The sequence below is a fragment of the Quercus suber genome, unplaced genomic scaffold (genome assembly GCF_002906115.3).
Source record: "Quercus suber isolate HL8 unplaced genomic scaffold, Cork oak 2.0 scaffold_18, whole genome shotgun sequence".
NCBI lineage: Eukaryota > Viridiplantae > Streptophyta > Magnoliopsida > Fagales > Fagaceae > Quercus > Quercus suber.
Genome location: NW_027069483.1, coordinates 1765732 through 1790007, shown reverse-complemented (window position 1 = coordinate 1790007; position 24276 = coordinate 1765732). Strand labels below are relative to the sequence as shown.

At 32.3% G+C, this 24276-nt stretch overlaps 2 protein-coding genes and 1 non-coding gene across 3 annotated transcripts; all 3 read right to left on the bottom strand.

The window, feature by feature from the left end:
* Positions 1–308: 308 nt before the first annotated feature.
* LOC111998365 (alpha carbonic anhydrase 1, chloroplastic) lies at positions 309–8210 on the bottom strand (the record flags this gene model as incomplete). Its single annotated transcript, XM_065761205.1, has 5 exons — positions 309–663; positions 773–955; positions 1084–1186; positions 1795–1901; positions 7977–8210. Coding segments are annotated over 5 exons (762 nt in total), but the record flags the coding sequence as incomplete, so codon positions are not given.
* A 9435-nt stretch (positions 8211–17645) lies between these two features.
* On the bottom strand, positions 17646–23998 carry LOC111998359 (uncharacterized). Its single transcript, XM_024030461.2, has 12 exons — positions 23610–23998; positions 22994–23058; positions 22242–22314; positions 22037–22055; positions 21387–21506; positions 20597–20666; positions 20175–20218; positions 20037–20078; positions 19646–19705; positions 19411–19478; positions 18019–18076; positions 17646–17902 (listed from the first exon to the last, which is right to left on the bottom strand). The coding sequence occupies exons 1-12, from the start codon at positions 23918–23920 to the stop codon at positions 17810–17812; spliced, it is 1023 nt and encodes a 340-aa protein (XP_023886229.2). The 5' UTR covers positions 23921–23998; the 3' UTR covers positions 17646–17809.
* Positions 18584–18732, bottom strand: LOC111998369 (small nucleolar RNA snoR145). Its single transcript, XR_002881456.1, has one exon. It is a non-coding gene; the product is annotated as a small nucleolar RNA snoR145 (small nucleolar RNA).
* Positions 23999–24276: the final 278 nt, after the last annotated feature.

The window sequence follows — 24276 nt, the reverse complement described above, 5'->3', positions numbered from 1 at the left end:
CATTTTAAGTTCAAATAATCTTGTTTATCAGCAATCTTTTATTAAAAAAAAATAATAATAATAGTTGAGAAAAATGATAAGAATGAAATTGACCCCTTTATTCCTCCCAAGATTGCTGAACATTTCTTGTTGCTGTAAAAGATGATTATATATGGTCCCGATTTAGGGTGTGTGGATAGGAATGGAAGTGGATAAGAATGTGATATGTCACCCTTTGAGGTCACTAAAAGTTATGGTGGTATAAAACCTGGATTGCAGTCCACTGGACTTTAAATCAATAGTTATGAATAATGCAGGACTTTAAACCAGACAGAAAATTACTCAAGTAGATTTCTATTTCCTAATGTACATAATGTGTTAATAGATGAAGCCAAAAGGTTTGTAGCTCTACTGGTTAATTGGCACCTCTGAATATTCATCTATAAGCTTAGAAAACATAGAGCGATTTTTTTTTTGTTGGTTTCATTCCTTTTGGTCCCCTTTACAGAAGATATTAATGTCAATTAGATGGTGAAAATGATTGTAAGATTAACTGTCGCCAAGCTCAGCAAATAGCTCAATCTGTCGCCCATTCAGTTCTTGCAAAGGCCTTGAGTTTTTCTTGCAAGTAGAGTCCAATGGTGCCTGAAGAAGCTCGACCTGCTCCTTTGATATTGATCTCACCTGCAAGTTCATTTGCCATATCAAACCATCTGTTGTTATATGTATGTGTGTGCGCGTGCACGCTTGTGTGTGATTTGTTCATGAATGGCATGAACAATCAATTAATTACCTTGCCGAGGATGCTCCAGGTGACATTCTCGGTGCATGGAGGAGTGGTGAGAGAACCAATGTATCTGTAATACTTGCGGGTCTTTTTCTCGATGTGCTTTGTATCCAAGGCCTTGACAGGAATATGAGACTCTTCATTCTTTGCACACGCTTCCTTAGCCAGTTCATTCAATTCGTCCTTAATCTGCAACCATAAACCATCATAATAAACATTAAAATTCCCATTTCCTTGTTTTGGTTTGGAATTATGTTTAAATTGTGAAGTGCTAATTCAACTCAAAAGGATATATCAAAAAAAAAAAAAAAATTTACCTTGGAAAGTAGGGGATCAGCATCACCATATTGGAAGAGGATTGACACAACTGCGAAGCTGCCATCAGCTGCCTTGTGGACCATATGAAGCTCAGTTGGAAATCTGTAGTTATCAATTGTTTAGTAATATTGCAAGTAGTAACAGTAGATGAGAGAGTAACAGAAAGTTCTAACATGATTTTGTGATAAAAGCTTTTCAACATTATGCAGAGACAAGTTCCTCTAGCTAAAAGTTTTAGCTGGCTGTAAAAGATGAAACCTTTTGGGTTTTGGGCTCAAAGTTGCTCTCGTCAATCCCACAGCTGAGCCCATTAAACAGCACATAAGGTTTTACATCAATAGACTCTTGTGGATCAGTATACTTTATTGTTCATTTTGATAGAACTATATGAATAAAAGAATTTGGATTTTAATTTTTAATTTAAGTGATTTGGGTATAGTATAAAATAACAATTTTTATTAATAAAATTTAGATGGATTTAAGTTTTATTAGTATTAAATTAAATTTGAAATGTAAATGTAAGAAGATATTTCAAAAGCTCTTACTCTTAAAACAAGGAATTGTCATGAATTGTTAAATTTATACGAACTCTTCTTCCAATTCTTTGATTTTAAATCCTCAAATCTAAACGCAATTTTATTCAGTTTCACACCTAATTTATAAGTGTTTGTGTCTTATGTGCGCATGAGAGAGAGAGAGAGAGAGCATACTGTTCTCCATTAATCCTGTGCTCAGAAGGAGAATGCCAGTGCATTTGCTTCAAGCTGAAGTTCTTCCCATCTGCAACCAAGACTCCCACATTTTCCTCAAAAAACAACTGCATAGGCAAAGGGCACACGCATTGGATCAGTAGCAGTTGTGAAACATAGGGGCATTAGATTATTTATTATTCATTATTCATTAGTCTCTTTTATCACTTTTGTTTTTGATGTTTCTAATACAAAGGTTTTAGAGTATCCAATTTCTAGATTGTTTCTACCATATCATTATTGTGCAATAAAAATAAAAACAAAAACATTTGAGTAAATTGGATAGTCAAGAATGATTAAATTATTTTACTCTCTATCATCATGATATTCCAAAAGGTTCTACATCTTCAAGCTAAAATGGAATCTCATTATTATTTAGGCATCAAATGTTTCTTGTGGAGGGCTTATATATGGCACCCCTGCATCCTTGTAGGGACTTGCACTTGAGGACAATACAAAGGTAAAATATTTATGAATTACCTTCTTTAAAATATAAATAAATAATAACTTTTAAGTATCTTGGCTAGACTGTTTCTTAAAGAAAAAAAAAAGTATCTAGGCTAGACATTCATTTGTTTCTCAGAAAATTTTTGTATCAATAAAAAAAAAAAAATTGTGTCTCAAAAAAAAAAAAAAAAAAAAGGCTGGACATTCAACCCTTCAATGCGAAAAACAACGTGATATTTTTCCTTTAGAGTAACAAAGTTTTATACAATATTAGAAACACACGACAATAAATGTGATTGAGATCACAATGATATAATGATAATAATAATAATTTTTTTTTAATATTACCTTTCTATTTTGCATTTAAAAATTGATTGATCAGTCTATAAAATTTTATATTTAGTATTTGTATTTTGCTAAGAATCACTCATTTCATAAGAGATATCTTGAACAGTTACAAACTAGTTGTTAGACCTTTGGAAGCTTATCAAAGCCTACATTAATGAGCCCAAAGGTTACAAAAGAAGCACTAAAACCACAATAAAGGCCACAACGGCTAGAAGTAATGGAGTCATATATAAACACTCCTCAGAACCAGACAAGGTGCATGCTGATATACACATACGCCGCAGTTCTGATACTTCTAGTTCTCATATTTTCTTTTAGCCTTCATACGCTAACTTTACCATCAGAGACTCCATGGCGATACCACACTAGTGACCACCCAAAGAGGATTCCTTTCACGATATTGTAGGTACAAGGACGAGGTTGCTGACTTGTTTGGACGAATCTACTCAACTAACGATTATAGAACCATCATTTTTCATAAATAAAATCTTTAAGACATGAGTTTTCATTTATCACTTAGATGTGAGCCACATAAAGTCTTTTTTTTTTTTTTAATTTTACACCCTTGCGTTTTCTACCCAAAAAAAAAAAAACTCACAAAAAGTAATTGAAAAAAAAAAAAAAAAAAAAAAAAAAAAAACAGATAAGTTAGTAGAGAATGTCTAGCAGCTGCTCAGTCAAAATTTGGACACTAGGACCTCTTTTCTTGCTAAATTAAAGGTCCTTATATATATAGTACTAGTTACTAGTAGTAGTAAGAGACCAACTAACTCCCGTCAACTCTTGTCGCTGGCCTTACCCAAGGATTAGCATTGGTCAAGTACTCAATCACTATCAGCCAATATCTTCATTGTCAAAAGCACAATCCAATTGCTGGCCCAAAATATTACTTTCATTTAGGTGAAGGCCCATCTTGATTTTCAACAATAGGCCTTTCTGGACATTTTGGCTGCTTAGGATTAACTTATAAGGCTACAAAATGAAAATCCATCATAGAGAGACAAAGAATCAAACGATCCACTGAAGACTGAATTCAATTAGGACATTGGATTCCAAAGCCAAATTTTGAATATATTAGTAAGCCCACTTCTGTGTGTGTGTGTGTGTGTGTGTGTCTCTCTCTCTATATATATATATTACTCGAGAGAAAGTAGAAGATGTAATTGCTTTGCTAATGTGTTTACCAAAGCTTTATGTAAGACTCGTTTGGGTTATTATGTAACAAGTTAGGATAGTATGATATATACTCTCTAGCTTGAGGGAGAGTGTTATGAGTATACAACTGGGGCAAAAGAGTAAATTGCATGTAGACTCATATATATCAATAATATGTATATGTTAGGGTTAATTTTTATTAACCGATACATATATTTTCTCCAAAATAGTAACTATTGAATAATTGTATTAAAAAGAACTTGGACATAATTAGTTTGAGTAATAATGATCTCCAAGGAGAAGAAGAAACACATGGGTGTAACATAAACAATTAGAGGGAAAGGAATGAGAACGTAGGATAGATTAAGCAAATTTGTATATTAGTTGAAAAAACATAAATCTCTAATGATATAGGGAATGTGCAATAATGATTGAAATAGGGTTTCCACCATCTTGACTTTTGAGTTTTGATCCTCCAGGCAAGGGGATTAGGTAGAAAGCTTGAAAATAATAATGTTGCTTTTTTCGTATTGATGAGCCTTGTTTTTTAGGTCATGCGCCCTTGGGCAAGCTGCTAGAGAGACCGTTATCAAGTTTGACATAATTGTGTGGCGGAGGAGTCAAGTCTGGTTATTCTTGCATTGCATGTGTCCATAATTCCATGTCTCCTCGTGCAATTTGATTAGGGATTTTTTTTTTCTCTCTTGAAATTTTGAGGACAGATTCTTCTTATTGGGATATTGAATAGTGTCACTAGCCATAAGATGATAAGAATATTGTCATGTTTTTGTCTGTTTGGGTATTAGGTAGGTTTTGATAGTTTATTTCATTTTGCCCTTTGGCATTACGCGCAGGGCAAGCAATACATGTGCTCGACGTCGTGGGTGGAAGTTTTATGCAATGGCGGCGGAAATACATTGGCAATAGTAGAAATTTCAAACAGAGTATATTGCATTGGTTAGATAGAAGGTAAATATTATTGAAATCATATATATAGTACTACAAATTTGTAAGTTTACGTAAGTAAAAATGTCCGAACATGTGCACTCATGGGCTAAATATATGGAGTATATATAATTAAGAAAATCACTATAATCGATTCTCAAAAAAAAAAAAATTACTATAATTAATGTCATTCTTTAAAATTAATTTTGTTCATATTACTAACCTAATTAATTTGATAGAATATTATATATTTTCTTTTCTACTTTCTTTCTCTCTCCTGATCACATACCCTCAATCTCTATTACAAGAGCATATTCTCAATGTTCTTGAGTTGCAGATCAAATTTTGATAGTTCAATCTTATTTGGTTATCTCCAAAATATTTAGTAATTAAGTGTGGATATCGCAATGAAACAAGAGATCTACTTTTTGACTTTAACTGGAGGAACCAGTATTGTTTTGACAGCCATAATTTCTTGGCATAAATCTTTATCATGTCAGCAACTGTCAGCAACTTTGTCAATTGAAAGAAGGTGACTTCCCCCCCCCCCCCCCCCCCCTCCCCCCCAAAAAAAAAAAAAANAAATATTTATGAATTACCTTCTTTTTTTTTTTTTTGGGAAACATGCATAGCTTTATATATATATATATATATAAAAGATGGATTCAAGTTACACTTGGTGTAATTTTACAAAAGTTACACATTTTTTAAACCGTAAATTTTTAAGAAATTTAATTGTTAGAAAATCACTATAATTAATGTCATCTTTAAAATTAATTACTGTTCATATTAACTAACCTAATTAATTTGATAGAATATTATATTATTTTCTTTTCTACTTTCTTTCTCTCTCCTGATCAATTCATCCCTAATCTTATACAAGAGCATATTCTCAATGTTCTTGAGTTGCAGATCAAATTTTGATAGTTCAATCTTATTCGGTCATCTCCAAAATATTTAGTTAATTAAGTTGTGGATATCAGCAATGAAACAAGAGATACTACTTTTTGACTTTAACTGGAGGAACTAAGTATTGTTTTGACAGCCCATAATTTCTTGGCCATAAATCTTCAAATTTTTGATAATAACACACTGTCAGCAACTTGTTCAATTGAAAGAAGGTGACTTCCCCCCCCCCCCCCCCCCCCCTCCCCCCCCAAAAAAAAAAAAAGTCCTAGAGCTAAGCTACTAGATGCATTGGACCTTATTTATTTTTTTCCGTCAACCACTATGTGCAACTTTGTTGGATAAAAGACTAGCAATAAATATACGAACTTTGTAAATGCTCTAATCATCTATGGTTAACTATTTTGAGGTATTCAGGCTTCTATTATTCCTGGATTTTGCTTCACTGTCACAAACAAAGTTATATGTATTACCATGAACAACTCAAGAACGTTGAGAATATGCTCTTGTGCAAGGTTAGGGATTAATTGATTAGGAGAGAGAAAGAAAGTAGAAAAGAAAATAATATATATTCTATCAAATTAATTAGGTTAGCTAATATGGAAAGCAATAAATTTTCTAATCATTAGATTTCTTAGAAATTTATAGTTTAAAAAATGTGTAACTTTTGTAGAGTTACAGCAGGTGTAACTTGAACCCATATTTCTTTATATAAAATTAAGAGATTAAATTCTATAAAGATGGGGTGTAAAACCTATGTTTTACACCATCCAATAAGTGATTGCCACATTAGCATTTTATTTAAAATTTATTAAAATTCAATACATCATATCATACCTAATAACATCTCAATAGATTCCTAATTTGGTTGGATTTATATATGGGTATCGAATTGATTTAGTATGATTTGGTTTATCCTAGAGCTAAGCTACTAGATGCATTGGACCTTATTTTTATTTTTTTCCGTCAACCACTATGTGCAACTTTGTTGGATAAAAGACTAGCAATAAATATACGAACTTTGTAAATGCTCTAATCATCTATGGTTAACTATTTTGAGGTATTCAGGCTTCTATTATTCCTGGATTTTGCTTCACTGTCACAAACAAAGTTATATGTATTACCATGAACAACTCAAGAACGTTGAGAATATGCTCTTGTGCAAGGTTAGGGATTAATTGATTAGGAGAGAGAAAGAAAGTAGAAAAGAAAATAATATAATATTCTATCAAATTAATTAGGTTAGCTAATATGGAAAGCAATACATTTTTTAATCATTAGATTTCTTAGAAATTTATAGTTTAAAAAATGTGTAACTTTTGTAGAGTTACAGCAGGTGTAACTTGAACCTATATTTCTTTATATAAAATTAATAGATACTTTAAGGATATTAGTTTATGATTTTTTTTAAAAAAAATTTTAGGAAAAGAAAAAACAATTATGACACATTTGGTAGACTGTAATAGACATTGTAATGTAATAAATATTCTTATGGCATAACTATTCGGTTGTTTGGTTATGTTTTTATTATAAATAATAGTTATTCCTTATGAATAGTTATTCTTCAAAATGAGGAATAATTATTTCTTATTAAAAGTATTGAATATCTATTCATTCACCGTAATAACTTTTTTTAAAAATTTCCTAAAAAGCCATTAGTTGCCACATCTTCAAAAGGAAAGAAAATAAATTTTCCTTGTTATTAATTATTAACTCTATTTTGAACACCCTAAAATAAGGAAATTTGACTTAAAAATGATTTAATTACACATTTTTTTATACTTTACTAAATTGTGGATGCATATTCAGAATTTTATTCTTAAATGGTTACTAAACAAATGAATAGTAATACTTATTACATTCCAACTTAATGTATTCCTTGTAATATTTATTCCTATTCCCATGTAATAATCATTACAGTGTACCAAACATACCCTTACTGTAATTTTTTTGACGGCTTTTTATATTCTTTTATAAATAAGAGATGCTACGTTTACAACAATTTTACAACATTTTTACAACAAATCATAGGTGGTTAGTTGTTATTGGTTCAAATTTGAAACTAATACTAAGAGTACTTTTTTGCCCCAACAATAACAATTAGTAAAAACCTGCCATTTAGGATTTGTTGTAAAAATGTTGTAAACATATCATCTCTTTATAATAATAGTGTCAAATTTTTTTTTAAATGGTTTATATTAATAATTGTCTTAAAAATAGTATCCTTTTGCATATTTTCAGAAAATCAACAAAAAGCTAATTATAATGTAAATTTATATAACTTAACCAAAAAAAAAGATGCAAAGAAGAAAAACCATTTCGAAGTTTAATTAAGAACATACCCCAATGTTAAACCCATTGTTGACCAGTGTGGCATTTGCAGTACTGTAATCTCTGGTTAAGGGTTTCAAATTCTTGTTACGAACAACTCTGTTCTTCACTATGTTCACAGGGGACTGCCTTTTCCCATTTGAGCATGCCGAGAATAATGGACTCAAGCTTCCCCACTTTTCAGGGCCATGGACTCCGTTATAACCAAATGAAATTGAATTAATCTCTGTTACATTGGAAAGTTTTCAATCATAAAATATATTAGCTGTTTGGAAAGTAAATTTCACTTTCTATGTTAATGAAAACCAAATCAAGAGATTGATTTGCAAGAGAAAATTATGGGATTGAGACAATTTATATGCAATTTCAATTCAAATTATGATTGACTATTATATGTAGTCCCATCATAAATATGGGTTCTCTTGTAGTGTGTTATCTCAAGTCAAGTGAGTCAAGATCTTTTAGGTTTAATGGCGTAGTAGGCTGTTAAGCCGAACCTCATATATTCTTCTCTTTCTTTTCTCCTTATTACACTTGCATTTTCTACAATTCTCCTTTGTTCTCTTTAATTTTCATATGACATACTTTCCAACATTAGTCGCTATTAAAAATGAGCATTTGGCCTATATTCTCCAAAATATGGATGAATAAATATGTTCATTCTATCCTTTCCCAAAAGAGAAACGTTCAGTCCATATGAAATGACTTAGCTGGAAAAAAAAACATAAAGAGTTTTTAAAAATATTTTATAAACCAATACTCTTAAGATATCCATCAACTTTCCTATATAAATTTTACTTAATAAATCTTACAAATTAATAATTGAATTTTTAAATATAAAATAAACAAGTAATTAAAAATTTTATTTAGTACGTTAATATGATGATAAATTGTTATTACGTAAATTTGTAAGCTTTTTACAATAAAATTGAAAAAAAAAAGTTATAAATATTTTTTTGCAAAATTTTATTTTGTGTTTAAAAGTTGGTAAAACATGGTTCTCTATAAAAGTCATACGGAATTTGGTGGAAGCAAGGGTAGTAGTGTTTAACAAAAAAAAAAAAGCAATGGTAGTAGTAGATAATAATTGCATTGGCTTTTATTGGGACTGGTGTCCGAAACTGAAACCACATATCCAAGTCCACATAGGCACAACTCAAAAGCACCAGAAAAAGTGTTATTAGGAGGGTCAATAGATTCAATACTATAATTGGGATTGTAATGTTGTACATTATTAGACAGAGATCCAATCAATTTTCTCCCAAGTGAAGGGTAGGCAGAGTAATATGATCAAATTGTGTGTATTTAATTTGAATGCCCACCAAGGAAACGAAAACACAGTTCATGCCCTCAACACCATTAGTTTCTTTTTTATTCTTTTTGGGGTCTCCAACACCATTAGTTTCTGGTTTTTCCGACCATCCACTAAGGAATTTGGTAGTGCACTATAAATAGCATTTACGTGATACACATCAACATTTAGGCCTTTCAAAAAATAATCAATTTTCTGTTTCTCCTACCATCCACTAATGTGTTGAGGAACTGAAATCTGTTGAAGCTCGTGGCAGAGAAATGAATTTTATATTAAAGCACAAAGTTCAAGAGGTTGACAGTCGTGTGTAAATGATGCACAACTCATACGTAGCTAAACTCGTTTTTGTGTGCCCATGCAATGTTGAATGGCTCAATTTCAGAGCATGATCTGTTTGCAATAAAGCTAAAAACACACCAAAATTTCATAACAATTTTATAACATTCCTAAATTTGTCTACACTTAATGCCTATCAGTACGCCCACCATAATATGTTTATTTTAAAAAATAAATAAATAATATATGAGGTGGTATGCTAATTTGAAAATATCGTGAACTTTTGTTATGAACTCTTTGTTTAATAATTGGTTGTAAAAGATTTAATTGAAAAGAGGGTCAATAAATTTAATATGAGTTCTGGTGTAGAGCAAACAGAATTTAAATAAATGGACTAAGAAATTGTTAGAATAATGGTTAAATTATTAATTTATTCCTTTTCAATAACTTAAAATTTTTGGATCACTANGAAGCAAGGGTAGTAGTGTTTAACAAAAAAAAAAAAGCAATGGTAGTAGTAGATAATAATTGCATTGGCTTTTATTGGGACTGGTGTCCGAAACTGAAACCACATATCCAAGTCCACATAGGCACAACTCAAAAGCACCAGAAAAAGTGTTATTAGGAGGGTCAATAGATTCAATACTATAATTGGGATTGTAATGTTGTACATTATTAGACAGAGATCCAATCAATTTTCTCCCAAGTGAAGGGTAGGCAGAGTAATATGATCAAATTGTGTGTATTTAATTTGAATGCCCACCAAGGAAACGAAAACACAGTTCATGCCCTCAACACCATTAGTTTCTTTTTTATTCTTTTTGGGGTCTCCAACACCATTAGTTTCTGGTTTTTCCGACCATCCACTAAGGAATTTGGTAGTGCACTATAAATAGCATTTACGTGATACACATCAACATTTAGGCCTTTCAAAAAATAATCAATTTTCTGTTTCTCCTACCATCCACTACTGTGTTGAGGAACTGAAATCTGTTGAAGCTCGTGGCAGAGAAATGAATTTTATATTAAAGCACAAAGTTCAAGAGGTTGACAGTCGTGTGTAAATGATGCACAACTCATACGTAGCTAAACTCGTTTTTGTGTGCCCATGCAATGTTGAATGGCTCAATTTCAGAGCATGATCTGTTTGCAATAAAGCTAAAAACACACCAAAATTTCATAACAATTTTATAACATTCCTAAATTTGTCTACACTTAATGCCTATCAGTACGCCCACCATAATATGTTTATTTTAAAAAATAAATAAATAATATATGAGGTGGTATGCTAATTTGAAAATATCGTGAACTTTTGTTATGAACTCTTTGTTTAATAATTGGTTGTAAAAGATTTAATTGAAAAGAGGGTCAATAAATTTAATATGAGTTCTGGTGTAGAGCAAACAGAATTTAAATAAATGGACTAAGAAATTGTTAGAATAATGGTTAAATTATTAATTTATTCCTTTTCAATAACTTAAAATTTTTGGATCACTAGAGGTTTACCATGGTATTAGAATAAGTGAACTTAAGTTTAAACCATATTTCCACTCTACTTCTCACTTAAAAATTTCAAACTCATACGTAGTTAAGACTCATTAACATTTGATGACCAGTAGTAATTTATCGAAATTTTTGAATAATAAACATAACTCAAGAGTATATGATATATTCCTGTCTCTGCTACTGTATTCCTTAACTGAGTTTTGCTTCTGCTCTTATTAGGACATATTTAAGTATATATGTTCATGCTTCAAATTGTCCGATACCTCTGAAAGAAGCCAAGGTTTGGTTCCATGGCTAGTCATACACGTTGTTCTCAGGGCCAATTGCTCGTGGGCAACGCGCTTCATTTGCAGCATTATAAAGTCTTTCAAGTGCATACAACACATGGCCAATGGATTATGGAACACTTTCATTGAAGCTAGAGAACCATGAAACACATGTCCAAAGTAGTTGTTCAAGTTCTCCATTTTCATCAATGCTATTATTAGAACTCCATTTTTGGTCAATGCAAATGGTGTGATTCTCAAGACTGAGAAAGCCATGGAATTAAGCAAGATAATAACTCCAGATCATGTCCTTGAAATTATCTTCTTAATTTCAAAGAGTTTCTTGAGCATCCACAGCAGTGGAGCTAAAAATTTAGCTATTTGGCTCAACAAAAAGTTACTTTATCTATTTTACCTAGACATACTATAACAGTGGATCTATTTTAGTTTTCAACACAATAAAATAATATTGTGTTGAAATTCCAATTAAAGAGAAATTCCAATTGAATATCCGATAGGCCCCAACAACAGCTTTATTATTTTTGAAAGAAAGATATCACCTTCCCGTGGTATAATGTTTTACATGGTTTGGTTCCTGTTAAACAAAAAAGCCTACAGGTACAGCACGCACCACAAGCCAAAGTAAGTCCCCGTGTCGCAATGTTACTGTTAGCGGACTCTCAGTCACATGTGTCTCAAGATATTTAAGCTTGTGCTTCTTGTCCTTTCTGATATGCCAGGAGACAATACAAGATCCACTAAAACTTTAACTATATATAGTTTTTGCAGAAAACAGTATTTTAATACTCGAGCATAGAGCAAGCTTTTTGTTAATGTACAATCTGGAGCTCCATGAATCCAGATTTTCATTTTGATAAATTGTTGGTTACAACTTATGACAGAAAGGAAAGATTTAAACCTTAGACATCTCCATCAATACCACGATGTGTTAATTGAGGTATAAGACTCTTGGCGGATCTAGAATTTTATGATTGGAGAGTCAAAACATGATACAAAAACTTTTCACCATTTAAAATTAAGTACTAAAATTCAGAATTAATTTAATTCATAATGAATAAAATAAACATATTTAATATTAGCCAAATAAATATAAAATAATTTTTTTAAATACATTTTAGTTCAATCATCTATCAAAGTGGAATTCAACATTTTAAATTTCACAGCAATTTCTCTTTCAGAGTTGCAGTAGGAATTGGAATAATAAATATAGGTATCCACCTTATAAACAAGTTGGTAGGTTATTGGTATGATTAAGAAATTTTTGACAAAATTTTGAAGTCAGGATGTTGAATTACATTATAATCATAATAGTGAAGTACAAATTTCAATAGTTGTTTCTTTCTTGATCAATGAAATCTTGCAGAAAACATGTATATTAACAAACAAAGGTGAAATGTGGGTGGTTGTTCTCCTCGACTCCTCATGATGGCAACTAACTTTAGGGTTTTCCTGAAGCTCATGATTATCAAAATGAATTCTTAAAAGTGGCTTCAGGGTGTTGGTTAAGAGACTAAACTCAGGATTAAAGAACTACCAGACCAGCCACTTGAGTTTTAGAAGGGGGGGTGGGGGAAGACAATGAGGTTTATTGAGCAATAAATTTAACATATTATCACATCAATTATTTTCAATCTTGCTTTCTTAAACAAAATTGATTTTAAGAATATAGGAATATTGGAACAATATGATTACTTGATGAGTACAAAATTCATGATGAGTATTTGAAATTGAAAGATCAATATTCAATAGTTGCTAGTCCATTTATCTGCAATTCTGTATGATTACACTCTGACAGACAAAAGTCGGAGTCAGAGGAGGCAAAGACCAAGAAACAGAGTCGCACATGCGTGCTTGTATTAATTAATAGTGTACACAAAGATCAGGAATCAGATGCCTCATCACCATGCAGTTGATGCACCTCTTTTCTTTATGAAAAGTGAGAGCATGACAAGATGTCATTGATGAACATGTAATGCTTCAACCTCCCAGAGTCACATAAAGTGGACAGAGAGAGAAGGAGCCAGGACAACTCTTTTCTTCTGAGCTTCAAAAACATAGATAGAGATTCTCCACTACAGTTGTGGAAAGGTCTTGGATATACTTTCAATTCCCCCACCATATGAGGACCATAGACTACACTTTGCAAAATCTGGTAGCACATTATTGATTCTCCTGTTGATGTAACAAAATATGCTTCTAAATATTTTGGAAAAATATATGAAACGAGAAGACACAACTTTTTTTCATAACTGTTTATTGATAATTCATTAGATGGGGGAAGGGAGATTTGAATCCTCGATGTCTCTATTGGAAACACCTAGAGGTGTCAATCAATGGAGCTACAAGGCTCTTGGCCCCTTTTTTATAACCGTTAACTAGCTATGATTAGTGCATAATAAAAGTGGTGTCACTAGCTAAGTCTACTTGAAAATGTCCTAACTCCAATCACAAGGGGCTGGACTAAGTTGATTCCTAACTCTTTTTTCCTCTCAAAGTAGGTCACTTTTTTACTCTCAAAGTAGGTTGTCAGTGAAGTTTACTAATCAATAAAAGTGCCTCGTTCTATCCATTTGGGGTTGATAACATCTCCACCACCTCTACTCAATGGGCTTCCTGTTTGTTATTATCTATAGTCCACAATGAATAAGAAATGCAAGCCTACCACATTTCTGCTCAAAAGTAAAGTAGAGCCAATATCCTCCATAACAAACGCTTATAGATTCCAATAATTTGGAGTCTTTAAGTCATTTTCGTCCATATAACACCATTCGGGGCCACATGATTCATTCTAACATGAGCCGTATCCATCGTTCCACCATCACTTTAAAGTGATAATTCCTTCCTTTATCTTCCTTTTCCAACTCTTCTATTCTCCCTGCAACTACTTTAACCTCTCTTCTTTTTCCCTTTTTTCCTTCTTTTTTTATTTTATTTATTGATGTTGCTATCAATGACACTTTCTGATTAAATATCTTGAGCATAAAGCAAGCAAAAGTAGGCCACTTGGGAAAAAAAAAAAAAAGAGATAGAATTAACCAAATAATAGCAAATAAAATTTTTTGTTAACAAACACCTAGCAGAAAGTTGTGAGTTCAGACATTCAACAATGTTAGAGTAACGGAGAAACGAAGCAGTCATGGAAGATTGATTTTCGATTACTTTTTGTAAATTTTCCTATTCAACAATTGTTTTATGGGTTCCCCATGTGAAGTCCAATTGAAACAAAAGTAGGGTGGTATTTTAAAGATCAAGGTCTAAGTCATTTAGAGCTGAAATAGTTTTTATTTTGGTTTTATTTTATTAGAGTCAATTTTCTCAGAGATCCGTAGTATTTTAGGCTTTATTTCCTTCGAGTCCAAGTTAGTATATTATTACGTGTTTAATGTACTAGTCAAACCAGGAGCCCTAAAATGTTACGAGTAAAAAAATTTAAACAGTCATATATACATGTGTTGGAGTGTATGTATACTTAGGTTGTGTTTGGCATTGACTTAAAAAGTCAACTTTTTTTATTATTTAGCTTATTTTTGCTACTATTCATGAGTCCCATTGCACTTTTTGGTACTATTTATAGGTCTCACTGTATTGTTTCATCTACTTTTTAGTTTTATCTACAGTACTTTCAGCAAAAAAATTTCAGTTTCAACTAAATAAACTATTCCCAAACAGACTCTTAATGTACCCAAAGGGAGATGGAGTTGGTTAATCAAATATTGAGTTTGTGAGTATTAAGGCACATTGGTCTTATTGTTCTTTTTCTCAATTTATATTCTCCCTTTCTCTTCTTTCTTTCCTTCTTGATGTAGGATAGAATTTACAATTTAATTTTTGTAATTATTTAAATTTTGGTATTTTTATGTAAAAAACGTTATTTTAGGTTTAGGGTGATTTATTTCCTTGTTTTTAGATCCTTTTAATGTTTTTTAGGTCAAATTTGGTTCCTAATATGGTTAGATATCAATTATGAGTTATTTTAGAATATATTTTCTTGTCTGTCAAGTTTTACGGAGTCTGCCCCTTAGTCTGTACATGTTTTTTGAACAATTATTCAATCAATAAAATTTAAACTTTTGCCTTTCTATTTTCTGGTGGATTCTAGACCCTTTCTCCTTGTGAATTCAAGGAATCTTCATGGATTCGAGGTTATTTTCATAAGCAAACGTTTTTGTGTTCCACTTCTTGACGCTTCCGCATCCTGCATCAATTGGTATCAGAGCCTTGATTTATCCTAGTCTGGTGGCTAATGTATGCGACGGTAGCAATTCCAGTGACAAAAAACTTAACAAGTATTACATGATATACAGCTAGCACTCACAAATATCTTTGCTAAGATGCCGTCGTTAGAGCATGGAAACAATAGGAATAATTGTCGTGGAGACATAACTTACGAGTAACCTATTGGTAAACAAACTTCATATAAACCTTATAAGAGAATTGAAAGTTTTAATGGTTATTTTTATAAAACAGATTTTCTAGATTGGTTACTTGATCTAGAGGATTTATTTGACTATGAGAATATTTGTGATGAGAAAAAAGTTAAACTTGCTTTGTATAAACTTAGAGAGTATGCCTTACGTTGGTGGGAAAGAACATAGATTGATAGAATCTGACAAGGTAAAGGAAAAATTCGTTCATGGCCAAGGATGAAAAAGATGCTTGCTATCAAAATTTGTCCTTTTGGTTGTGATAAAATTATGTTATATACAAAGCAAGATTATTTTTTGCCAAGAAGTTCACACTTGAATTATTTTGGCGAACCATATATTCTACCATTAAGAGAAGAATTGTTTGTTGAACAACACATTTTTCTTGAAGAAAATATAGAAGTTTATGAGGAAGTTCATGAAGATCTTATTATAGAAGAAGAACCTAAAATCAAGATTGTGGAGGAGATTAATGAAGACCCTATTATAGAGAAAAATCTTGAGGTCGAGATAGTAGAGACCATTAAAGAAGAAATTCTAGAGGATGTCAACGATCTCGTTGAAGTCAAGTTAGATGATTGCAACATTCAACCTCCTATTATTTTTGTGAGAGACACTGAAACAAAGTTTATTGATTTTATTGGGGTGGAAAGATTTGATGTGATTATTGACTCTTATTTGGTGAATATTGTTAATTGCATGAAGATCAAGGAATGAGAAGTTCAAGTTACTCAATTGATGACTTTCAAGTTTGGCAAGAAAATAAGGAAGATAAAGTATTCAAAGTATTTGTTCTCTTGGCATGGAAGATTTCAGATTTCAAAAATGAACTCGAAGACAAGTTTGTTTCAAGTAGAGGGGTCTGATGTGGGACAGAATCTACAATTTAATTTTTGTAATTATTTAAATTTTGGTATTTTTATGTAAAAAACGTTATTTTAAGTTTAGGTGATTTATTTCCTTGTTTTTAGGTGCTTTAAATGCATTTTAGGTCAAATTTGATTCCTGTTATGATTAGGTATCAATTAGAAGTTATTTTAGAATATATTTTCTCGTTGGTCAAGTTTTACGAAGCCCTTAAATAGGCCTCTTAGTTTGTACACGTTTTTTGAACAATTATTCAATGAATAAAATTCAGACTTTTGTCTTTCTATTCTCTAGTGGATTCCAAGTGGATTTGACGCTTCCACATCCTGCATCACTTCTCCTCATTCTCATGGTTTTGTTCACGAGCACTATTTGCCCAGCCCCTAGCCCCTGAACACCATACAATCCTCTCTTTTCCTTATTCCTTGCAACCCCAAATCAAGACCTTCTTTTACCTATCAAAACCCTAAAACCCCACGCATGCTTTCTTCTACAAAATAGGCATTAAAAAACTCATAAAACCTAGCAAATTTTGAATCTTAACACTTTCATCTACAATTCTAAACCATAGACCCACAATTTCTCCTAACTCTACTGATTCCCGCAATTTGTCCTACATGAGAAAATGCTCTTCTCATGGGTCTCATTATAGATACTAAACTGCCTCCTGACTTTGCAGCCCTCAACATGGCATGCTTTACTAATGGGTTCACCACAAGTACAACTTTATAAGAAAAGAGTTCTGAATTTGAGCAGGGTTTCTCATTTTAATCAGAGAAAACTGGATGGGATCTCTTTTGACCCACTTCTTTAGTAAAATGCCAAAGAGTCAAAGACATAGATGTTATCACTACTCTGCCTATTTGGAGGGCAATAGATTTTGTAGCAGGAGTTATGCAATCAACTGAAAATACTAAACCATCCTCCTATACATACATTAATAAAAATTGAACACAAGATCGCGGCACCATGTTATCAACCACTTGGTCTAGTACAGCCCACACCAAATTGACGCACTTAATTCCACTAGAAAGAATATGATAATATACAATAATTACATCTCAGAGTATATATATTGGAACAAGGTAAACATACATTTTCAAAAGAAAAGTGAAGAAAGAGATGTATAAGTGAAAAAAGAACAAAATCTCTAAACCTTTGAAAAGCATTGCTTATTGAACAGCATAAGTTGCTTTTATATACTCCACGATTTCTGCACTTTCAAACATTTGCACCCCAGTATTTGGATCTTCTAGATAAGGTACCTGCCAAAAATTGTTGTAAAACTCATGTCTTCTGTCTGATGCCATATCATGCAGCAAGTGGAATACTTCTCATAAAGAAGATATGATAGACTCTGAGGAAAGGAACTTAAAAATACCTGAAAGTGTCCAGCTTTCTCATATAGTATCTGCCGTTTTGGGCTGCCACGAGCACAACTAAAAGGAGAAACAGTATGGAAATGTATCGGTCATGATTCAGTATATATAAAACTATGGATGCAAAGGAAAGACATGAAAAGCAACCCCAATCAATAAAATCCCCATAAAAACTGATGAAAACAATTTCTAACTCAGAAACATAATAAAGTATGAAGATTACCAAACACAACTTGAACTGGGAAGGACAAAACACTCATGATAATATTGAAGTTTAAATGATTGACAGTGATGAATGATTTAGAAACTTAGTATATATGTAGCAAGCATATAAAATATTAAATGCACATGCATTGCATTGATACTAAAAAAATATGAGAGAATACCATTCTATAAAGTACGAGCCCAATGCTAAGCACATACATACAAGAGTTTGTGCTTTGTAGGAGTCTTGAAACAACCATATTATCCCAATCTACAGGGGAAACTGGATACAGTTTAACTTCATAGGAATTTTTGTAACTGTTTTTTTTTTTTTTTTTGATAGGTAAGAGAAAGATAAAATATTTGAACGTAGCCAAGGGTTCAGAATGGTCCAAAACAAAAGCTTTTTGGGCATCCTACGATTCAGCATATGACTCTGTGAAGGTATTTGTATATGTGTTAGAGAGGCTACAATTATAGAGATCCCCCCCTCTCTGCTGGGACCTTTGCTATATAATACATTTTCAAACTGTTTCATTAGATATGAGTACTAAAATATACACAAATTCTTGTTTTCATCAAAAGAATTTTGTGTGAATGTGTGGTGTGTGTATGTGTGCGTGAGAGAGAGAGAGAGAGAGAGAGGGTAAATATTAACAGTAAAATATGAAATGTTATGACAATTAAGAAATATGTTAGATGGCAATGAATGATTTAGAGACTTAGTACATATGTAGCAAGCATTAAAAAAAATTTGCAAATGAAATGCATTTGATACTAAAAAAAAAAATGGAGAGAATCTCATTCTTGATAGTGTACAAGCACATGTACAAGTTTATAAATTTTCAAAACCACACAGTTTGTACTTTGTAGGATGCTTGAAACAACCATATTATCCCAACCTACAACTGGAAACAGTTTTTTTAATTGGAAATTTTGCAATTATTTCTTTAGATATAGGTATTAACATTTACACCTGTTCTTGTTTTCATCATAAGAGTTTCGTAGGTACAACTACAATCATAATTTTCAGACTGAATTCTAGAAATCGCACCAAATTGCCAACATAATAAAAGACAGCAGGCACATGAATGTGCATAACTGAAAAGGCATCACATCATTTAAAACAACTGAAACAAAGACTCATTTATGAGGTAGCTAACCAAATAGATCACCACAGATGGACCTACCTGCGAAGTAAGTGTGGTAACTCTAACTCTACAAGTACTTCACGTACAAGTTTACAAAAGGGGGAACCCTGTAAGGAAAGAATTAACATTTTAAATTAAGTTTTATAAGTAAACAAAATAGCTACACTATATCATCATGTATGCTACAATGAAGTTAAAAAGAATTTCTAAATAAGGCGCCTAAGAAACTGATTTTGAACCCAACTCAAAAATTATCATTCAAAAGTCTACAAACCTCATATGCCCATATTTCAAGTGGTTTAGGTGGCAGTTTTGATGGAATGTAAGAAGACCCCTGCATAATAAATGAGAGATGGTCAAAGCAAGATTTACTAGCTATTACCTATATAGCTGATAGTTAAACCAATAATCTTGATAATCTAAGATTCACATAAGAAAGAATTAAACTTTATAGAACTTTCACTAGAAGAAATATTGACCTGCCATAGACAGAAAATGCACGTGAAAAGAGTTTATTGTTATTCCAATTTAAAGAAAAGAAAAAAAAACTGTGAAAAAAAAAATTATATATTAAAGTCTAACATGCATGTCAAAAGAGCATCTTCTTAGACATTGGGAAAACAAATTTGAGACTATTGCAAGCAATGAGTTCAAATTCAATTTACCTTCCCCATGCGACCAATCATTGCAAGGCCTGCAGTCAAAGTCTACAAGAGCAAAACAGAAAGCAATGAATAATATATACTTCAGAAAACTCTTCATACAGATTGAGAAGAATTACTACAAAAGAAACATAAGCTAACCGTCAGTAGACCAAGTGACAACATGAGAGGAACATTTCCATCACCTACACAAAAGAAACCAAACAGCATTAATTGTAAACTATTTGTGGTATACAGCAGAAATAACAAAGTAACAAGTCATATTCAATTTCTCATTCAAGAAAAATAGAAGTTTCCAAAGTTAAGAGAAACCAAAAATAAGTTGTGGTAGTACCTAACAAGGCATGGATGGAAAAAGCTCATCTAGAACAGGAAAATATATCAAATTAAAAAAATTTAGAACTTCACATAGAGGACATTCTCAAGTTTTTCATACTAAATATTGAGTAGTATGCTTCAAATATATGGTCCTCTTGTTATATGAAATAACTGAATCAAAAAATGAAAAAACAATTGACAATACAAAATGCACCAATTGAGCGCAAGTCAATGTGACTACACACCATATTTTCCAACCAAATACTTAATTATGTCATCTGATTCGTACATTGCAACTCCTGTGTTTGGATCCACCTGCAACAGGAGAAAGAAGCTTGCAGCTTAGCTCCCACTTGAAGATACTACCCAATCGTAATAAGTTAAACCCAGGACATGATGTCACGGAAGATAGAAAATACAAAAGAAAATCAAGAAATTAAAAGATGTAACATAGATGGTTTGACTAGGAAAAAGTATGGTAAGGATTTCTTACCCACTTTAGTAAAAATAATATAGTGTTTTACCTTATCTTTATTTTAAAAAGCTATTTAATTAATTTTGAGCCAATTATCTATTCAAAGGTGATGTATATTTAGAGACGAGATTAAACATCTATAAAGGAATTTGATTCACAGCCTTTCACATTGGTTTTTTTCATCAATCAAATCTCAAATCAATTTCTCTTTATTTTCCTTATTTTTCCTTTCCAAAAACATTGGCAAACCAGAATCGAATTTCATTTGTGACAGTTTCAAAGTCCAGAAATAATACCAGCAACGTTTGATGACTTGGTAAAAAAGAAGTTATGAGAAACTAGACACTGATTAAAAAATAAGGGAAGTTTCTTTATCTCTTTTTGTAACTCTCAATCATGTTCCAAAGCCCTATGTCAAGACATTAAAACTTAGGATTTCTCTTGCTTCTAAATTAATTTTCCCATTTAAATTATGAGTACTCTTTCCTTTTGGAAGTGTGGATGAGGAGGGGAACAAATGAACAAACCATATTATAAATAAATAAATAAATAAATCTTACCATGTAAGGGAACTGCTGTTTTCCACCCATCTGAGCAACTTTGGGGCGAAAGTTTGGACCATTTTTTGGGCAAGGATAAAATAGAACATCAATATCCAACACTGCAACGATTTCCCTAACCTGTACAAAATTAATTGTTAGTCCAAACCATTAAAAAAAGTCACAGAAAGTAATTTCAGGGGAAAAAGGCTCTGATAGAGAAATCTTTTGGATCTCTTGGTAAAACATATATGATGCTCCTAATGTCCAACATTTCTATGGCCCTTAAACAACATACTTGGCTCATGTCCAACCACATTCTTGAGAAGCTGCGCATTTTGTTTTGTTGGTCAGCAGCCATCTCAATAGTGTTCCATCTTTCAGAAGATATATACAATTACACTTTCACCTAAAAACCATAAGATTTTATTTTAAAAGCTAAACTTATTGCCTATTGCCTGAGATCATTCTGTCATCTAAGACATGACACCACCATCCAATAGTTATGTGTGCAATACAGCAGTCATGCACATGAAGTGTGAGGTAGTTTCAAGTGGGATATTATTTCCATCATATACAATTTTAACAAAATTATGCACTACAAAAGGATAAGGAAAATCATTTAATATATCACTAAAAATCAAACAGAAATCCTAGGATGCTGATATTACCTTCCGACAAAATGGACAGCTTTACATGATCCATGATAATCCATATATGAAGGAAGGGGAAAAAGATGCTGTCAGTCTTTGTTCATCACATGGGCATATAACAAATTACAAGGGGAATAATATAAGAAGATAAAAAGGCCTGGAAAAGAAAGTTAGCATCAAGGTCAATTACTGCCAACGAATTCAGTGAAGAAGAAAATGATACCCTTCAAACTCATATATCTCAATAGGCTTCTCTGGCCGAGGGCCTAATTTTGAAGTCTCTTTTGCCTTGGAATCTGTAATTTGGTCCAAGAACGAAGAAATCAGGAAGACAGATGGGTAGAGTTATCTACAGAGAGTTATATTGGCATTAAAATATCCTTTCAGATTTGTGCTATTAACAAACAGAGTATACTTAGTCAGCCACAGAAAATATTGGCATAAAATGGCAGAAACAATTACATAAGGGTTTTCAGAGTAAATCTCAAAAGTGATCTGCAGTTTGATGGTACCAAGTGAACTACAAGTTGCATCATTGTGTTTCTAACTATTACAAGGATTCACAAGCGCCATCGTCCAGTAAATTGTCTACATATTCAACATATAAATACAAAAACAACTTAAACTTTTGGGAGACGTAAAATATCTCAAAATCGTAGAAAATGTCCTCTTCTTTTGTAAACCAAACAAGAATACTTAATAAGATTCAATAATGACACTTATAGCATGAATGTGACAGAAAATTCCTATCAGAAAACTATGTGGAACTTTGTATAGGGTTGACAGAAAACACCACAAAAAACACATCAGAATTCTTGAATAGTGCCCAATATAGATGCATATAAACTCAGGGCATCGTATCATTTTTCTACATTTGGTAGGAACATTCACTTCTACTAGCATTTTAACTACAAGCACACAAATGTAACAAATTATAAGATGACAAAGAAGCAGCCATAGTGAAATTCAAGTTACCGCCAGCATCAAGAGCGTACTGGCCAGGTGGAATCTCATTTTTGGGAACAAAGGACACAGAATACCTGCCATGGTATAAAACCAAAGTAACAAAATTAGGAAATCTATTTAAGTGTCCACAGCTACATTCAAGAGATAATGATGTATGATAAAACACTTTCAACAATGTAGATTTTATAACATAAATATCTGCAAATGTTAACGTGAGTTGATTTTGAAGCTAGATTTGTATGGTTTTCCAAATAGTATAACAATATTGTCCTGTCTATGCACTTGCTTGTTTCCTCAGAAATGTTATCATCCAATTCTTAATCCTTTCAATTCCTAGTGAATTCTATTTGGTGCCTAATAGTCCCTTTCAAATTCCTTCGTGTTCCAAAAATTTATCTTTTTAGAAGGTGAATTTACAACACTAGCATCCTATATAAGGTTCATCCTCAAAATAAACAAACGACAAAGATGTTACATTTTTTACCGTCAAAGACTCTAGAGGATAGAATTTTTTTTGTAAACCAAGCACACACAAGATAATTTGGCCCATTCAACTCTAAAATATAAATTATGGGAAACAGAAAAAACAAAAGCAACCAAATAAAAAAAAAAAAAGCAAACTGACCCAGAAACGAAAACACCAGTCCCAAGGCGAAAAAACAAGCCAAGAGAAGCGGTGAAGACTTCCCATCTCTTGTCGGGTCTGACACCGAAGCGCTGCGGCACCGGTGGCTTGAAATCAGGAGGAGGAGCAAAAGTTACAGATGATGATGGTGAGGAGGAAAGTCCTTGGTCTTTGGTGGAAGTAGTAAGAGGAGGAGAGGTTTCAGAGGAGCTTGTTGATGCTCTAATGGTGGTGGTGATCTTGGGTATTTTGCGGTACGAGAGTGGCCTCAGAAGTGAAATTGGTGGTGAAAGGTTGAGAGCTGTGGCCATGGTTTTTTTTTGCTTTGCAGTTTGGCCAAAAAAGAGTGGAGGAGGGAAAGAGAGCGAATGTTTTTTGGTGGTTTGTGTCTGGATATTTATAACTCGTGATTGAACAACTTTAACTTAGCATTGCATGTGAGTGAGAGTGTGTGTACTGTGTACTTGGTACTGACTATGATTGGGATTTGAGACATGACCATTCCACTCGTGGCCTAATATGTGCCGGAGGGTCCAACTCTTTTTATTCATATCACATAAAATGACACAATTGCCGATCTAACAGATTATAAGTAACGAGGAAAAAAAAGTAAATTTATATAAAAGTAACAAATAATTTGACAAATAAGATAATTGTAACATAAAAG

Excerpts from the sequence above, each read along its gene's own strand:
- LOC111998359 (XM_024030461.2), bottom strand. The coding sequence starts at position 23,920 with ATGGCCACAGCTCTCAACCTTTCACCACCAATTTCACTTCTGAGGCCA. Across the intron at positions 20,667-21,386 it reads AACAGCAGTTCCCTTACATG|GTGGATCCAAACACAGGAGT; the intron begins GTAAGATTTATT and ends CTCCTGTTGCAG. Across the intron at positions 20,079-20,174 it reads TGTCACTTGGTCTACTGACG|ACTTTGACTGCAGGCCTTGC; the intron begins GTTAGCTTATGT and ends TTGCTCTTGTAG.